The sequence below is a fragment of the Mus pahari genome, chromosome 10, assembly GCF_900095145.1.
Source record: "Mus pahari chromosome 10, PAHARI_EIJ_v1.1, whole genome shotgun sequence".
Classification (NCBI taxonomy): Eukaryota; Metazoa; Chordata; class Mammalia; order Rodentia; family Muridae; genus Mus; species Mus pahari.
The window spans coordinates 114,063,960-114,079,519 of NC_034599.1; the positions used below are offsets into that span (position 1 = coordinate 114,063,960).

General features: G+C 47.1%; 1 protein-coding gene across 1 annotated transcript in view; it reads right to left on the reverse strand.

Annotated features, from left to right (window-relative positions):
• The window catches only part of Ulk4 (unc-51 like kinase 4), a 283,012-nt gene that overhangs the window by 229,327 nt on the left and 38,125 nt on the right, over positions 1–15,560 (reverse strand). Inside the window, exons 17-19 of the mRNA XM_021207848.2 lie at positions 7,050–7,157; positions 3,601–3,684; positions 2,896–2,910 (exon numbers count right to left, since the gene is read on the reverse strand). Of these exons, the coding sequence (XP_021063507.1) occupies positions 2,896–2,910; positions 3,601–3,684; positions 7,050–7,157 (207 nt within the window). The remainder of the gene's footprint in view (positions 1–2,895; positions 2,911–3,600; positions 3,685–7,049; positions 7,158–15,560) is intronic.

Here is a 15,560-nt window from a genome sequence, read left to right on the forward strand (position 1 = left end):
ACTACCTCAGAGTAAAAGGTTGGAAAACAATTTTCCAAGCAAATGGTCCCAAGAAACAAGCTGAAGTAGCCATTCTAATATCGAACAAAATCAACTCAATAGAAATAGATGTATAAAAGTTGGGGTCTTAGATGCACTTAGCCCTTAAAACGAGCAGAATACATAGAAACAAACACTTATCTAGGAGTAATAGGCTATTCTGGGTCTTTTGTTGTTCCATATCAAATAGAGGATTTTCTTTCTATTTATGTGAAGAATGAGATGAGGATGTTGATTGTGATTTCATTGAATCAGTAAATTGTTTTGGTAGGAAGGCCTTTTTTCAGTGTTAATTCTACCAAGCTGTACACTTGAGAGGTCTTCAAATTCTAGTATGTTTCTTAATCTCTTTCTTCACACATTTAAAGTTCACACATTTAAATGCTGTGATCTCTCTCTCAGCATGCTTGTTACATGTATTAAGACTGGTAAAATTTGTAAGTCAATTATATATCATAACACTTTGCAGAAATTATTGATAATTTCTATATATTTTCTAGTCAAATTTTGGGAACGTTGGATATAAGATAATATAATCTTCAATTGAAAATAATTTGGGACTGGTGAGATGGCTCAGTGGGTAAGAGCACCCGATTGCTCTTCCGAAGGTCCGGAGTTCAAATCCCAGCAACCACATGGTGGCTCATAACCATCTGTAACAAGATCTGACTCTCTCTTCTAGAGTGTCTGAAGACAGCTACAGTGTACTTACATATAATAAATAAATAAATAAATAAATAAATAAATAAATAAATAAATAAATAAAAAAGAAAATAATTTGACCTAATATTTTCCCATTTGTATCCCTTCTCTTGCCTTACTGCTCCAGCTAATGCTTCAGTCACATCACGGATGAGCAGTAGGGATAGTGGGCAGTCCTCTCCCATTCCTGATGTTAATGGGGCTTATTAATAGTTTTATTCATTTAGGGTGATATTGGCCATGTGTTTGTCATACATAACCTTTATTATATTGGAATATGTTTTCTACAGTCCTACTTGTTCTAGGGCTTTTATTAAGAAGGCATGTTTAAGCTTTCAAAAAAATTCTTTTTGCTTCTATTGAGATGATCATATGATTCTTGTATTGTTTTGTTCATTTATTTGGTTTTTATATTTATTTCTTATATATGTTAAAAAATAAAAAATAAAACAATGAGAGATAAAAACAAAACAAAACAGAAAGAAAAAAAGGAATAGGTAAGGTGTAATCCCAGAGGGGGAGAGAATTCTCAGGTTGGAAGCTCCCCACCCACGAAGGGCATGTGGGTTCAACTACCCACAGATTCACAAAGTCGTCTGCTTTTCCTAAGAAAACAAATGGCACCAGAAACACCTGTCCTGCTGAGAGCCACTGGCAGGTGAGAGTAAAAGGCTTTAGAAGTGATTCCACCTTGAAGCAGGTCCTGGATGCACCAGGCAGTTCTGTCAGCCCCAGGACCACTGGATGTGACCGTAAGCACAGCAATCTCTTCTTAGGGAGAATACTCACACCCTACACCACGTTCTGCAGTTCAGTGATGGTGGCGAGCACACTGCCAAGAGCACACTCAAGCTTCTCCAACTCAGAGAATCTCCATAAATTGTAACAAAACTTGAACCTTCCCCCTTAATGAAAACATAATTCAACAAGTACATATACACACACATATGGGCACACATGCACACACATATAACTCAAATACGCATGTNTACACATATGACTCAAATACACGTTTGTACACATGTATACATACATGCACACACAATATATATAACACATGGTATAAAAGTAAGCATGTTACTAATACATAAAACTATATTTAAAAATGGTAATAATTTAGTGATCAAATGTGATTCTCCATGTTGTGTCAGCTACAAAGGTTACACACAGAGACCAATGGCAAAAATAAGAAGCAGAGCACCCACTCTCATGGACAGATGGACAGACAGACAGATCCCGACACAGGCCCTGCAGTGCCCACCAAACAAAGCCTGATCTTAACAGTTCCAGAAGCCTCTATCCTAATGGCTTCTCTCCAAGAGACCAGTGGCCACATTAAGATTCACCCCCCACTTCATTCTCTCCCCTACCCTCACTCCCTCCACCCACTTTCTGTCCACGGTATCAATAGATCACTAAAAAAAGTCTGCATCTTGTTTGCTTTGTAAGCACTTAAATCCTTGCCACCCTAGCCTTGAGCCCATTGTTCCCACCTCAGCAATAAAGTAGTGAGAAAGTCTGGAGAAAAATCTCCTGGGAGCCAATAACCTCAACTCAGGAGAGAAGGAGAGGAAGCCCAAGGCCTCCTGCTCACTGTCAGCAGAGGACCCTGGGCCTCAGCTCTCACACCTGCCCTCTGGCCCTTACATCCTTGACAGGTTTATTCGCTCATGCTTCATCCTGTCTCCCCAAAAGGCCAGGCCAGTGTGTCGACAGGAATGTCACCTTCTCCATCTGTGTTCCCAGTGTTCTCCAAGTGTCCTGGCCTAAGCCTTAGCGAGGAGGCCGAGCCTGGGTCCTGGCTACAGTTGAGGACCACGCTACTGATAAATGATGATTCATCACAACCCATGTCACATCCCATATCATATGCCCTGTCACACCCCACATCACACCCATGTCACACCTATGTCACACGCACCATCATGACAAAGGACCTGCAGGCTAAGAAGTGCTCAGACTTTATTTATACACTGTGGTGGTTTGCATGGCACCAGAGGATCATAGATCTGAACGCTTGGTCCCAGGGAGTGGCACTATTAGGAGGTGTGGCCTTGTCGGAGGAATTATGTCACTGGGGGGTGGGCTTTGTGGTTTCAAATGTTCAAGCCAGGCCCACAGTCACTCTCTTCCTGCTGCCTACAGACTGTGATGTAGAACTCTCAGCTCCTCCAGTACCATGTCTGCCTGAGAGCTGCCCTGCTTCCTGCTATGACAATAATGCACTAAACCTCTGCACTGTAGGCCAGCTCCAGTTAAATGTTTTCCTTCATAAGAGTCGCCATGGTCATGGTGTCCCTTCGCAGGCATGGGACACTGGCCAAGACCGCTTGTTGCCTCCACTGCGGCCTTTTTCATTCTTGCAGTAACTAATGTCTTTAGCCTCTGGCTTTTCCTTGGGTGGAACCATGTCAGATAACACCAAGGAAACAGACCACCACCCTGCAAGGCCAGTTATTAGCACTTTGCGTGGTAACACGGATGCTCGCTCCATGACAAGGGGTCATGGGACAGCCATCTGCATGGGTCACAGAACAGCAGCTACAAGCTCATCATGAGGCAGGCAGGCTCTCAGAGGGTTCCGCACATACTCTGCCTGCTGGGCTGCCATAGCAAGATCTTGGACAGAGGCAGGGTAATTAATAGCATCATATAAAAGACAGGCAGGCCACACTGTTCACATTTCCCAACATCTTTTAAACCAGGCGCTTAAATGAATGCGGACGCAGCTTGCCCAGATTATTTAAATTCAGGAGCAATGCTGGGTTGACAAGCAGCCTGCACTGCTTCAGGCTACGCTCCTAGCCTGGAGGGCAACTGCAGTTACTGGGTCTACAGAGGACAACAAAGGCTCCTTACCCCTTCCCGGAGGCACCTCATAAGCACAGTGTATGCAGCCAGGGGGACGGCCCAGCATTCCCTGGAGTGCTGATTTTTTTCTTCCTAAAAAAAAAAAGAAGAAGAAGGTAGGGAAGACAGTGAGAGGCCACTAAAGGTCGTCGTCATTTGAGGAAAAACTTTCAAGCAGACAACATCTGAAGCTTTCCAGGTCTCGTTGAAATCACAACTTGCACCTGCCGTTCGGACCTGACCCAGCACCTCTTACTGCCATGTGTGCACACAGTATTTGCATAGCGTGATGAGCAGGCCCTCCCGCTGCAGGCTGGCTGTGCCCTCAGCCCACAGAGCAGCATCAGTTACCTTGAGTGAGGGGGAAGATGCAGAAAGCTCAACTCTTACCACGGCAGAAGCTCGGGCTCTGCCTGCCTCTCACTAGGGTGGACAACCCTTTAACAGACAAGAAGCAGTGAAATGCAGAGGGAGGGAAACATGTGCTGGGAACATGGAGACAGAGGCCCTGGAGACCCCAGTCCATCGCCCCCAACCCTCCCTCCTTCCCCAGAGCTCCTGTGCCAGCAATTGGGTCACTTGGCCTAAAATTCTCCACTCTACCAAAAGCCTGAAACACCTTCCCTTTCTGGCCCTTTTTGCCCTTGCTGGGAAGCCTAAGACTTCAGGCAGCCAGTCACTTGCTTTCTCCAGTCCTGGTCACTGGTCATGGGTCACACAGAGCCACAGGTCATCTCCAGTCTCTGGCTATTCTACTTCTCTAACCAACTATCTCTATTTCTCTCTCTAACCTGTGACCCTCCTGCCACTTTGTGAACTCTCTCCTCCTCAGAGAATCTGTGAGAAAGAAAGAACCAAGTCCACACAGGCTGGGAGGCATCAATCTTCCCGATGCCCAGAGTCCTGACAGGGCAGGCCCACACACTCCTCCCACTTGGCTTCATTCCCATCCTGCCTTCTCTGGGCCCACAGGTAACAAACAACATCCTGGCCTCTACCACTCCTAGACACAATATGTCTTCTCTCCACTAAATCTCGTCTCTACCTCAATGGGTTCACTGTCTCCCACTCCAGAGGGCCCAGCCTGGGCTAGAGAGGGCGCCGTCTCCTGCCACCTCTTCCTTCATACAACCATCATCGACTGGCTTCTGGGTCTCCTCAGCCCACTCTACCTGACTCTGCATTCCCACTCCAAGTAAAGATGTGTAAGCCAGGCAGTGCTGAGCCACCAGCTACTGCTGTGTGTGTGTGTGGAGTGTGTCACCGGTGTGTTTGTGTTCACACACATTCAGGCGTGTGTCTCAGTTAGAGGGTGACACCGCCATCTTTCATGTCTGCACCTTCTACACTGAGGATGAGTCTCTCACTGTAACCAGAGCTCACAGAGCCAGCTTGCCCACCTGGGCCCACTGAGCCACCTCTCCAACTCCCCAGCCCCAGGTCGCCAGTGACTTCTGTCACCACCCAGTGTGTTCTCTTCAGCTGTGTGCCTTAGACCTCCAGCATCACCAGGCCCCAGTGATGTTCCCTTTCCTCAGAGACCCATGGCTGCATCCACACTGTTTGTCCCTGGCTTATCCTCACGAACCTGGGGATCCCAAGGGGGATCTCCAACTATTCCCTTCACTTAAACCAGAATGGACTAAGTCCATCTTACACCTTAGGGACTTGTCCTCGCTCCCTTAGGATCGAGACATGTCTGGGCCAAGGGATGCTTCATTCACCACCATGCCTCTCTAGCCTCCTCATTCCTTCCCTGCTCCCCTCAAGGGCCTGCATTTCTTTATTTACTTGTGGGCTCGCTGCTTACTAGTTATTCATTTCTGGTCCTGTGGATTGAGCCCGGGGGTCTCACATGTGCTAGTTTATATCCCCAACACCCAACAGGATACTTAACTAACATGTACTTTGAACTGAAACTTCTAAACAACAGTCTTGCGGTCATGATGAGACACTGCTAAATAAAGAACAGAGAAAGAAACATATACTAGAGAACATAAACGAATCAAATGGAGTTGGGTGCTATAAAACAAGTCCAGGAGGGGAAGAGGTGCAGAAACTACAGACAGGATGCCTTACCACAGACCACTCAGGAGCCAGGAAAGGCTGCCCAGGTCCAATTGAGAGAGAAAAGCTGGTGTCATGGGACAAAATGGCACAAGCAGAGGAAAGTGTGTGCACAGGTGTGGGGATGCACCCCACAGGTGCAGGGGGGCTGGAGGGGGTGCAGTGCACAGGTGCAGGGCGGGTGCAGTGCACAGGTACAGGGTGCAGTACACAGGTGGGGGTGCAGTACACAGGTGTGGAGCACAGTGCACAGGTACGGGGGTGCATTGCACAGGTGTGGGGTGCAGTGCACAGGTGTGGGATGCAGTACACAGGTGGGGGTGCAGTGCACAGGTGTGGGGGTACAGTGCACAGGTGCGGGGGTACAGTGCACAGGTGTGGGGGTACAGTGCACAGGTGCAGGGGTGCAGTAAACAGGTGCGGGGGTGCAGTACACAGGTATGGAATACAGTGCACAGGTACGGGGGTGCATTGCACAGGTGTGGGGTGCAATGCACAGGTGCGGGATGCAGTACACATGTGTGGGGTCCAGTGCACAGGTGCGGGGGTACAGTGCACAGGTGCGGGGGTACAGTGCACAAATGTGCAAGGAGGGAGTGCTACAGTACAGGGGTGCAGCAAGGCAAGGTGGGCTAGAGATGGAGGGAAGTTGAAGAGTCAAAACTTTAAAAATACAGAGGAAGAATGTTGCCTTTTGAAAACCTGTAAAGTTCACAAGGGTGAGATATGACTAGCCCATAATCTATCAATGTCCACTCTTTAATAGTCTGTAAAACACACTGGTGAACAACAATTACTCATGGCTAACTTCAGCTGCCCTTTACCATCTGTCATCAAAAGGTTTGTACCTGCACAAGGTAGCGTCTCATTTAAACCAGGTGGAGTTCTTACAGTGGGAGACTAACATCTTCTCCGGCTTGAAGGACTCAAACCACCGAGAACCGAGAGCTCTGAGGACTTTCAAAGGTGGCTGATACTCTGCTAAGCCAAAGGAACAAAGGCACTGGGAGGGAGGTGAGATGAGAGCCACAAAAGGATTGCAGAAGCTCGGGGGCTGGAGGGATGGCTCAGCAGCTAAGAGCACTGACTGCGCTTCCAAAGGTACTGAGTCCAAATCTCAGCAACCACATAGTGGCTCACAACCATCCTTAATAAGATCTGACGCCCTCTTCTGGTGTGTCTGAAGACAGCTACAGTGTACTTACATAGAATAAATAAATAAATCTCTTTTTAAAAAGGGATCATAGACGCTCTCTGCTCAGGACTGGATGGTATCCTAAGGCCCTAAGTTATGCGAAGGGGAAGTGAGGTGGGATCTGTGGAGGTTACCAGGGCTCAGAAGGGAGTGTCAGAGCCCTTCAGACAGCCCAGGGTTCATCAGACAGTCTCACCTGGGTGGCTACGAGGTAGAGAAGCTGCCCAAGGGTGGGCAGAAGGCACTGCTTCAGTTTGCCACTCCTGAAGTTTTCCCGGATTAGTTCAGTTAAGAGTGTGATCGCCTGCAACAGGAAAAACAAACAAACATTACATCACTTCAGGGTACCTTGAAGTGGTTCATCTGTATTGTGGGAACACTGGCTAACAAGACACCTTTAGACAGCCACCCCGAATGACATCTGATGAGCAATAAACACATGAGGAAGACGGAAGCTTCCGGGAACTGTTTCGCCCCTCCACTGTATGTTCCAGGATATAACTCAGGTTTATCAGGTTTGGTGGCAAGCTCCTTGATCCACTGGGCCTTCTCGCTGGCTCCTGTGACGTTTGGAATGTGTGTACATGTGAGAAATCCTCAGTTCCCAGTGTTTCTTTGATGGTCCTTTGGTAGTCCCAGGCAATGGTCTTCTCTTGGCCACTAGTCTGAGGTTCATAGTCTCTAAAGACTATGTACAGATGGCCATATCCTGGGTCTTTTTCTTATAGTTGAGAATTTCCCGTGTTATTGTACGTGTTGATGATCCATTCTTTCCTGCTCTCACATTATAGTCTGTTACAAGGGTGTGCCAAGAAGTGTACTCTGTCACTGAAGTGCTTGTTAAAGGGAATCACTGGACTGTGGTGCTCAACCCAGCAGGATGTCCTACATCATCATTGATTGCCATGAAGTCACATTCAGTCCTCTGACTCTGCCAGAGCTCAGAAGTTTGTTTTCTACAAAGTCAGCAAGTTGGTCACTAACAAATTACCCTTGAAAATGGTGAGAGTATATAATTCTAAAGAGAAAGCAAAGGCCGCAATAAGGCAGTTTGCGGTGTAGGGAAGAAAGCCAGAGAAAGGGGACAAAACAGAAGAGAAGCAAACAGGCTTTCCTTCTGTCATACTTCATAAATTATGTTTGAGGCCAAGGCAAAAACTAAAAAATTACAACTTGGCTCTTATATATTTAGAGAACATATTTTAGATAATTACACAATAGACAAAATTTAAAAAGGGAGGAATTTTCTACACCTCATTTGAATTAGTAAAATGACACTAACTATGACATGCTGATATAAAAACCTAAGAGCAACTACTAAAAACACAATCCACACACGAGAAGAAGTCAGCAGCACCACGGGGTAAACAGAGTCACAACGGAGCTGCATGTTCAGCAAATTCCAAGAAGGCAGTAAAAAGGAAACAAAAAAGTTAAGGCAAACAGAAAACATAAGCCAATCATCAGACATAGGATCAAATATTTTAATAATTAAGTATAAATGGCATAAGTACAGCAATTAAAAGGCAGAGACTGCAAGAGTAGCATTAAAACAGAGCTGACCCAACTATAAGCTGCCTACAAGAAACTCACATAAAAGTTTGGTGAAACTGGTGGGTTGGCTGTGAAAGATGAAAAACTATGTAGCAGCAGGGGTGAATGGAAAGCAAAGATTGACAACAGAGACTTCAGAACAAAACAAACCCTGCTCGAGACCAAGGGAAGCTTCTACATGATAGTAAAGAAGTTCATTCATCAAATGCATACACATACACAGACACATACACACATGCTGTTTACATGCATACATGTAGGCATAGACATAGATAAATATGCCATATACATACACAAACATGGATACACATGTCTGTATGCATATGCATACATTATATACATATATACATACATTATATACAGATATGTATACACATAACTGCTCACATATATACATATACCTGTATATTTACCTATCACACACACCAATCCTAAATGTGAATCCCCACTAAGAGAGCTGTAAGCAATGTAAAGCAAAAACCCCAGAAAATTTACCAAAAATAAAGACAATCCAGGCATGGTGGCACACACCTTTAGTTCCAGCACTTGGGAGACAAAGGCAGGTGGATCTCTGTGAGTTTGAGGCCAGCCTGGTCTACAGAGTGAGTTTCAGTATAGCCAGGGCTACACAGAGAAACCCTGTATCTAAATAAATAAATAAATAAATAGAATAAATAGAATAAAGGCAAATCCACAGCCACAGTCCTGGACTTCAACTCCCACGTCTTAGACACAGAAGACAAAATGCACCATGGTCTCTCTGATGTGAGACTGCTAGACACAGACTAGCATGGGAGTTAACAGAGGCTGGGATTGGTCCTCCACGACTTCAAGGGACAGAAAGTCATCCACAAGAGTATGCCTGACCAATGTGACAAACCCACATGGTGACCCAGTGTCATGCAGTCAGCCTGAGAGACAAGACAGCCACCAGCCACCTGGAAACATAGGTGAGCCTCAACTGCAGTCCAACACCCTGAACAAACAGTTAGCTCAAATGGACTTCAACTACGAACCATCCAGGGAACAGTCATGACGTGGTGCTTCTCCATCCAGGGCTAGGAAAGGCTGAGCTAACGTTAAAGGCATAGAGACACTGCTCCAAAGAGGATGGACGGGCAGTCAGCAAATTCAGCACCATAGAAATCAGGGAAATGCAAACTAACCCCCGAATGAGGCCCTGCCCCATGCCTATCACAACTAAAACCCAGAGGGAGCCCGGAAAGCCCTGGGTGGTGAGAGGCCACATCATTCACACTGTGACAGTGAGGTGTGAATGGGGTAGCCAAGTGAGGCAGTAAACCAGCTGAGGGCCTTTAAGATAAAGAGTGTACTGCAACACACAGGTAGGGGCAGAAGCAGGACTTTCATGAGTTCAAGGCCAGCCTGTGCTACATGTAAAACATCACCTCAATAGCCAAGGGCTGAGGATGTAGCACAGTGGTAGGACCTGTCCCTGGCATGAAAAGGTGGCAGGTGCCACTCCCAGCACTGCAAAAAGTAAAATAAAATAAACTGAAAAAAAAAAAAAAAAAAAAACTCACATCATGGCAATTATAGTCCTGAGCATTTACCCTAGGGAAGAGTTTATAAAGAGTTATTTATACAAAAGAAACAAGCCTGATTCTAGCAGTTTTATTTGTAATTCTTAAAACTGGAAAGGACCCAGATGTCTGTCAAAGGGCTAATGGTTAAATACACTGTGCATAGAGTGCATAAAAACTGCTTCAAAATACAAAGGGGGAGACAGAGCACAGGAATACTACACTGCAGGAGCAATACTCTCAAAAGGACAAAGTGGAGAGATGGGGACAAGTCTGGTTTGGCCATGGCACACGAGCACACATGGGCAGACAGACATGGTCATAAGGATCTGGGGACACTCAAGGCAGAGAGTCTCCTTTCCTTAGTGGTCACTAGGCCAACATTCCAAGGTGCTACCACTGGGGAATGCCAGATGGAATGTATCCAGTGTTTGTAGAACTTCTCCATGAAAGTCAACAACAACTTCAAAAGATTCATTTTCATAAAATCAAAGGTATCCTACACTCTAATATCAGGTTAGGCTTTCTGGTCCTAAAGCTTGCTGCTGGAACTTACAACAGAATTTCTCTTTCACAATCCTCTGGTGTTTGTGGTGAACGACACCAGGGACTGAGACCATTTTAATGCTTTAAAATGAGCCTTTAAAGCCATAAACCTGAGTTTAGCATCTTGTAAACAAACACACAGCAGATAAGTTACTCTGGCAACCTTCATCCCACCTACAAAAAGTTAACATGGGTAGGCAGCATGTAACACCATCTCTGCAATATCAAGTTATTGGTTTTCCACTTATCTTTAAATTTTAGATAAATATCAATTTTTTTTTAAAGGCAAGGAAAAAGCCAGGCATGGTGGCGCAGGCCTTTAATCCCAGCATTCCGGAGGCAGAGGCTGGCGGATTTCTGAGTTCGAGGCCAGCCTGGTCTACAAAGTGAGTTCCAGGACAGCTGGGGCTATACAGAGAAACCCTGTCTCGAAAAACCAAAAAAAAAAAAAAAAAGGCAAGAAAAGGGACTAAAGAGGTGACTCAGTGGATAAAAGCACTGGCTGCTCTTCCAGAACAGGAATTAGATTCCCAGCACCCACATGGCAGCTCACAACACCCACATGGCAGCTCACAACTGTTTGTAAGAGCAGCTCCAGGGAGGTCTGGCGCCCTCTTCTGTCCTGTTCATGCACTGCATGCACATGGTGTATATGCATATATACAGCAAAACTGCCCTACACATAAAACAGTCAGTTCTTTTTGAAAAAGGAACAAATGGGGGGCGTGAACAGACAGTAACAAGGAGGAAAGCATGTTCCTGTTGACTGAGGTACAATCACAAAGCAAAGTGAAAAGGTGAGACGGGATAGCCGCTCTCACGCCTGCCTGCCTGCCTGCCTGAGCGTCACGTGACCTCTGGAGGGGTGTTCTTCGCTCATGCCACACGGGCTCACACACATACAGGAAAGAAGGTAATGTCAGAGCCCAGCTGCTGCCCCGGCCGCAGCCCTTCCCCTCACAGACAGCACAGGCTCCTACTGAGACAACACCAAGGGGGCACTGGTGGCCACACGTCCTGCCTCCAGCCCCCTTCCCTACCTTCTGCCTGGAAATCTGAGAGCCCCGCAGCAGGCTTGTGCTACCAAATGTCCCCACCCTTGGAACCAGGTGGGAGGAGGCCCCACTCTGTCATGTGGGTCCTAATTCCTCTCCTCAAAGCCATGGCTGTCTCTGGTGCTAGGGCTAAACTGTCCTCAGAGTGTCAGCACACTGCTGTCTATCTATCTGTCTGCCCATGCCATTAATAACTCCTGATAAACTCCAACCCCCCAGCAGTCCCTCTCAGGGTCCTCTTGAATCCATATCTGAGACCTTTCAACATCTGAGACCACACAGCAAAATAAATAATAAAAACACCTTTTGAACACTGTGTAGTGCTGAACCTTGCCATGTAAATGAAGAGACTGGCTGTGTTGAAATCCCTTTGCTCATTTCCAGGCAAAATAATTTAAATGTCCTCCTATTGGGATTATTTAATGTTAGATAAATCTGATAGACTCAGCTTAGAGCTGGTAAATAACTGAAAAAACAAAAAAAAAAAAAAAAAAAAAAAAAAAAACAAGAAACTTCAAAGACCAAAATGGGACAGACATACAGACAGAGAAAATAGGAACCAGGAAACAGCACACACAGCAAGCTTTAACTCAGGAGAACGGTGGTGAATCTTGGTGACTTTGAAATGGCTTCTGAAAGGGAACCAGAGACAAACCCCAGGGCTTGTCCTTAATGTGCTATCAAATGAACCGTCCACATCAAGACGGGACCCCAAGGCTGTATGAATAAGAAAAGGGCCAGTGTGGAAGAGAGGGCACCAAGAAACAAAGGCTCTTCGGTATTAAAGGAAACAGTGAGGAAATGTCCGTCTGTCTGCTGTCTGTCATCGTCCCCTCCCTTCCCCCACCCCAGAGAATCTAACCAAACAGGGGTCAACAGCAAATGCACACCGACACTTAGAACCTCTCCCTCCATGACTGGGACTGAGCCAGGGACAAGGGGCAGTGAGGCTGGCCGGCTCCTGGGGTCAGAGGTTCAGATCTCCAGAGCCTCCCTCAGCCCACAGGGGAGTCACCGAAATTCACAAAACCACATCGTGTCTTAAGGTCTGATAATGTGCACTGTGGCCAGCTGTCTGCAGATCCTGGGTCCCTGGGGCACTGTGTTGGGCTCATCTGGCCCACGTGGTAGGATCGTGAGTTTTCAAATCTGCAAGTGCCTGCATCTACTTCCAGGGAGTCTGTCCTAGTCCTATCCTTGACAGAACTGTTCTGAGTTCCAGAGCTCTAACAAGCCACCGAAGTGAAGAAACACTGGCCTGGAAGTTGAGCAGCTAGAAGTGCTGGGCTGCCCCTGGGTGCACTGTGCCACCCTCAGACGCACCCTGCAGAAGAGGGCCCGGGGGGCACCAGCCTACAGGGCTCAGAGGGGCCCAAACAGTAAACTTCACAGTTGCCTCCCTGTCACGTCTCCTGCTGTGCCCACCCAGAAGGACCCTGGATTGTCTGGTCACACACAAGACACCAATCCCTCCCATTGTGTTGGTGACACTCTGCTAGCTGCACCTGAGCTGGACTCTGTCACATGGCAGACAGTGAGAGGCAGACCTTGAAAAGGCCCATGGTGTGTGGCGCTGGCAGTGACCTCAAGAGACCCACAGTATGGAGTACACAAGAATCTTCCTTCCAAATAAAGGGAAGAGGCTGGGGAGATGGCTCAGTGGTTACAAACACTTGTTGCTTTTGCAGAGGACCCAGGTTTGGTTCTCAGCACCCACATCAGGTGGCTCACAGCTACCTATAACTCCAGTCCCATGGAATCCGATGCCCTCTTCTGGCCTAAGCTGGCACTGCATGCAGGTGGTCCACATACAAACAGGGAGACAAACACACAAATAAAACTAAATAACAAAAAAAAAATTAAAGTAAGAGAACTTATTGCACCATGTACTGCCTACCACAATATGGAGGTCCAACCCTTTGGTTTTTGGAGACCCCATCCCATCCTCCTGCTGATCACTGATGAACCTGCCAGTTGAGTGCCAAGATGCTACTAGAAATTACTTCTGACAAGAGAGACATTGCACATAGCCTGTGGAGAGTTCTAATGTCAGGAGCCAGCCTAGGCCTTGTCAATCATCCGTCCATGGCCCTTTTCCATGTGGCAATCAGTAGCCAACTACATGGTTAACACTGGGATAAAATGGAACACAGCCATGCACTGGCCATTACTATTACGTATAATATATAATGGTATATATACTGTTACATAACAAAGGGTGCAGCATATAATATATAATAGTATATATACTGTTGCATAACATGGGACAAGGTGAAGCATATAAAATATAATGGTATATACACTGTTATATAACATGGGGCAGGGTGCAGCATGTAATATATAACCGTATATACACTACTATATAACATGGGGCAGGGTCCATATATATATATACTGTTATATAACATGGGGCAGGAGTGCAGCAGTGACCTCTGCACAGCTGGAATGGTGTGGGAGTCCAGGACACAGCTCACAAGCATGCCACTCACCTCAAGTGCCCAGGAACTCTGTTGATCCAAGCACCAACTACAGATATTGTTTTTCAAAAATAATGTATTCATAAGACCAAGCCAAGCAGAGTACCTCTCTGCCTGTGTGCATGGAGGCTGCATCTTGGCAAACCTCCCACAAGGGGGCCCAGAAGGACCATAGAGAGAGGAAACCCTTGGACCCATAACACACCTATATTACATTAGAAAGAAATGGACTGTGGTACAGAGCCGTGCCAGTGGGTCAGAAGCTTACAGCAAACCTGCATTTGAATATTTAAATAGACAGCAAATGGAAGCAGGGTGGGCGGAGCTCTTCAGTGAGAGCCGTTGTCCAGACTCTAGTGCTTCCCGTGAGTGGCCACCAGAGGGCAGACGTGGTCATCAGGAGCCTGGGCTGCCTCTGTGATGGGAACTGAGTCTGCTCAGCAGCACAGGCCTCTGCTCATGCTCCCTGGAAACTGCATCTGTTGAGTGTCTAACCGACCAAGCACAGGGGACACCTAGAACCTCTGGTGCTCCACTAGATGGCCAGCAGGTAGCAGGCTAATGACACCAGAGCCCTCTGATGCTGGTGGGGACAAAATAGATCAGACATCCGTGCTGGTAGAGTTTAGGCTAGTTCTGTCATCCAGATGGCCACCTCCACTATTCTGGGTTCCCAGCCCACCACGCCCACCATGGACCAGGAAGTAATTGCAATCCACCTCCATGCCGCCCCCAGCGGCCCTCAGTGCACTGCCCTGGCAGGTCAGCCCTGTGTATTCACCATGGTTGAACAGTCTCATTCCCACCTCACCACGGCTGGGAGGCTCTGACTGAGATGGTCCCCTTCAGGAACGTTTGCTTTCTGGCTTCTCCCTTATCAGCCCATGAGACCCACAGAAAGGGAAGGGTGGTGTCCGCCTGTGCCTGCGTCCAGCCTTTCTTGCTAGGAACACTTGCCCCATGCACTCTGCCTGAGAACAGGTTCCTTTGCTTTGAATGACTAAGGTTTTTCACAATTCCCCAAAGTATTGGTTTTACCGTTTTAATTTCAGTTAGCTCTCCTCAAGTCAAAGAGGACTGGCAAGATGGCTCAATGGCCACCAGGTCTGACAGCTGCACTTGATCCCCACTCCAGTGGGGGAGAGAGCTATAACTCCACCAAGTTTTCCTCTGACCTCCATACCTGGGAACCCACACAGATACACACATACGTGTGTGCATGTGTACACGTGTGTGTGTGTCTGTGTGAGTCTGTGTGTGTGCATGCCTGTGTGTTAAAATGTTGGAGTCCCCAAGGACAACATATCCATGTGCCATGTCCACACTGCAGGCCCAGCCTCTGCCCCCCCCCTTCCTGACCACACATGGAGCCTCACACCCTGCAGAGCCCATCGGGAAGCCATTTCCACAGCTGGATTGGCTGCTTTATACCAGGACAGGACCATTTGTGGCTATACCCAAAAAGACACAGAACCTTCTGCCTTTCCTCCCTCTCTCCAGGCAGAACCTTCTGCCTTTCCTCCCCCTCTCC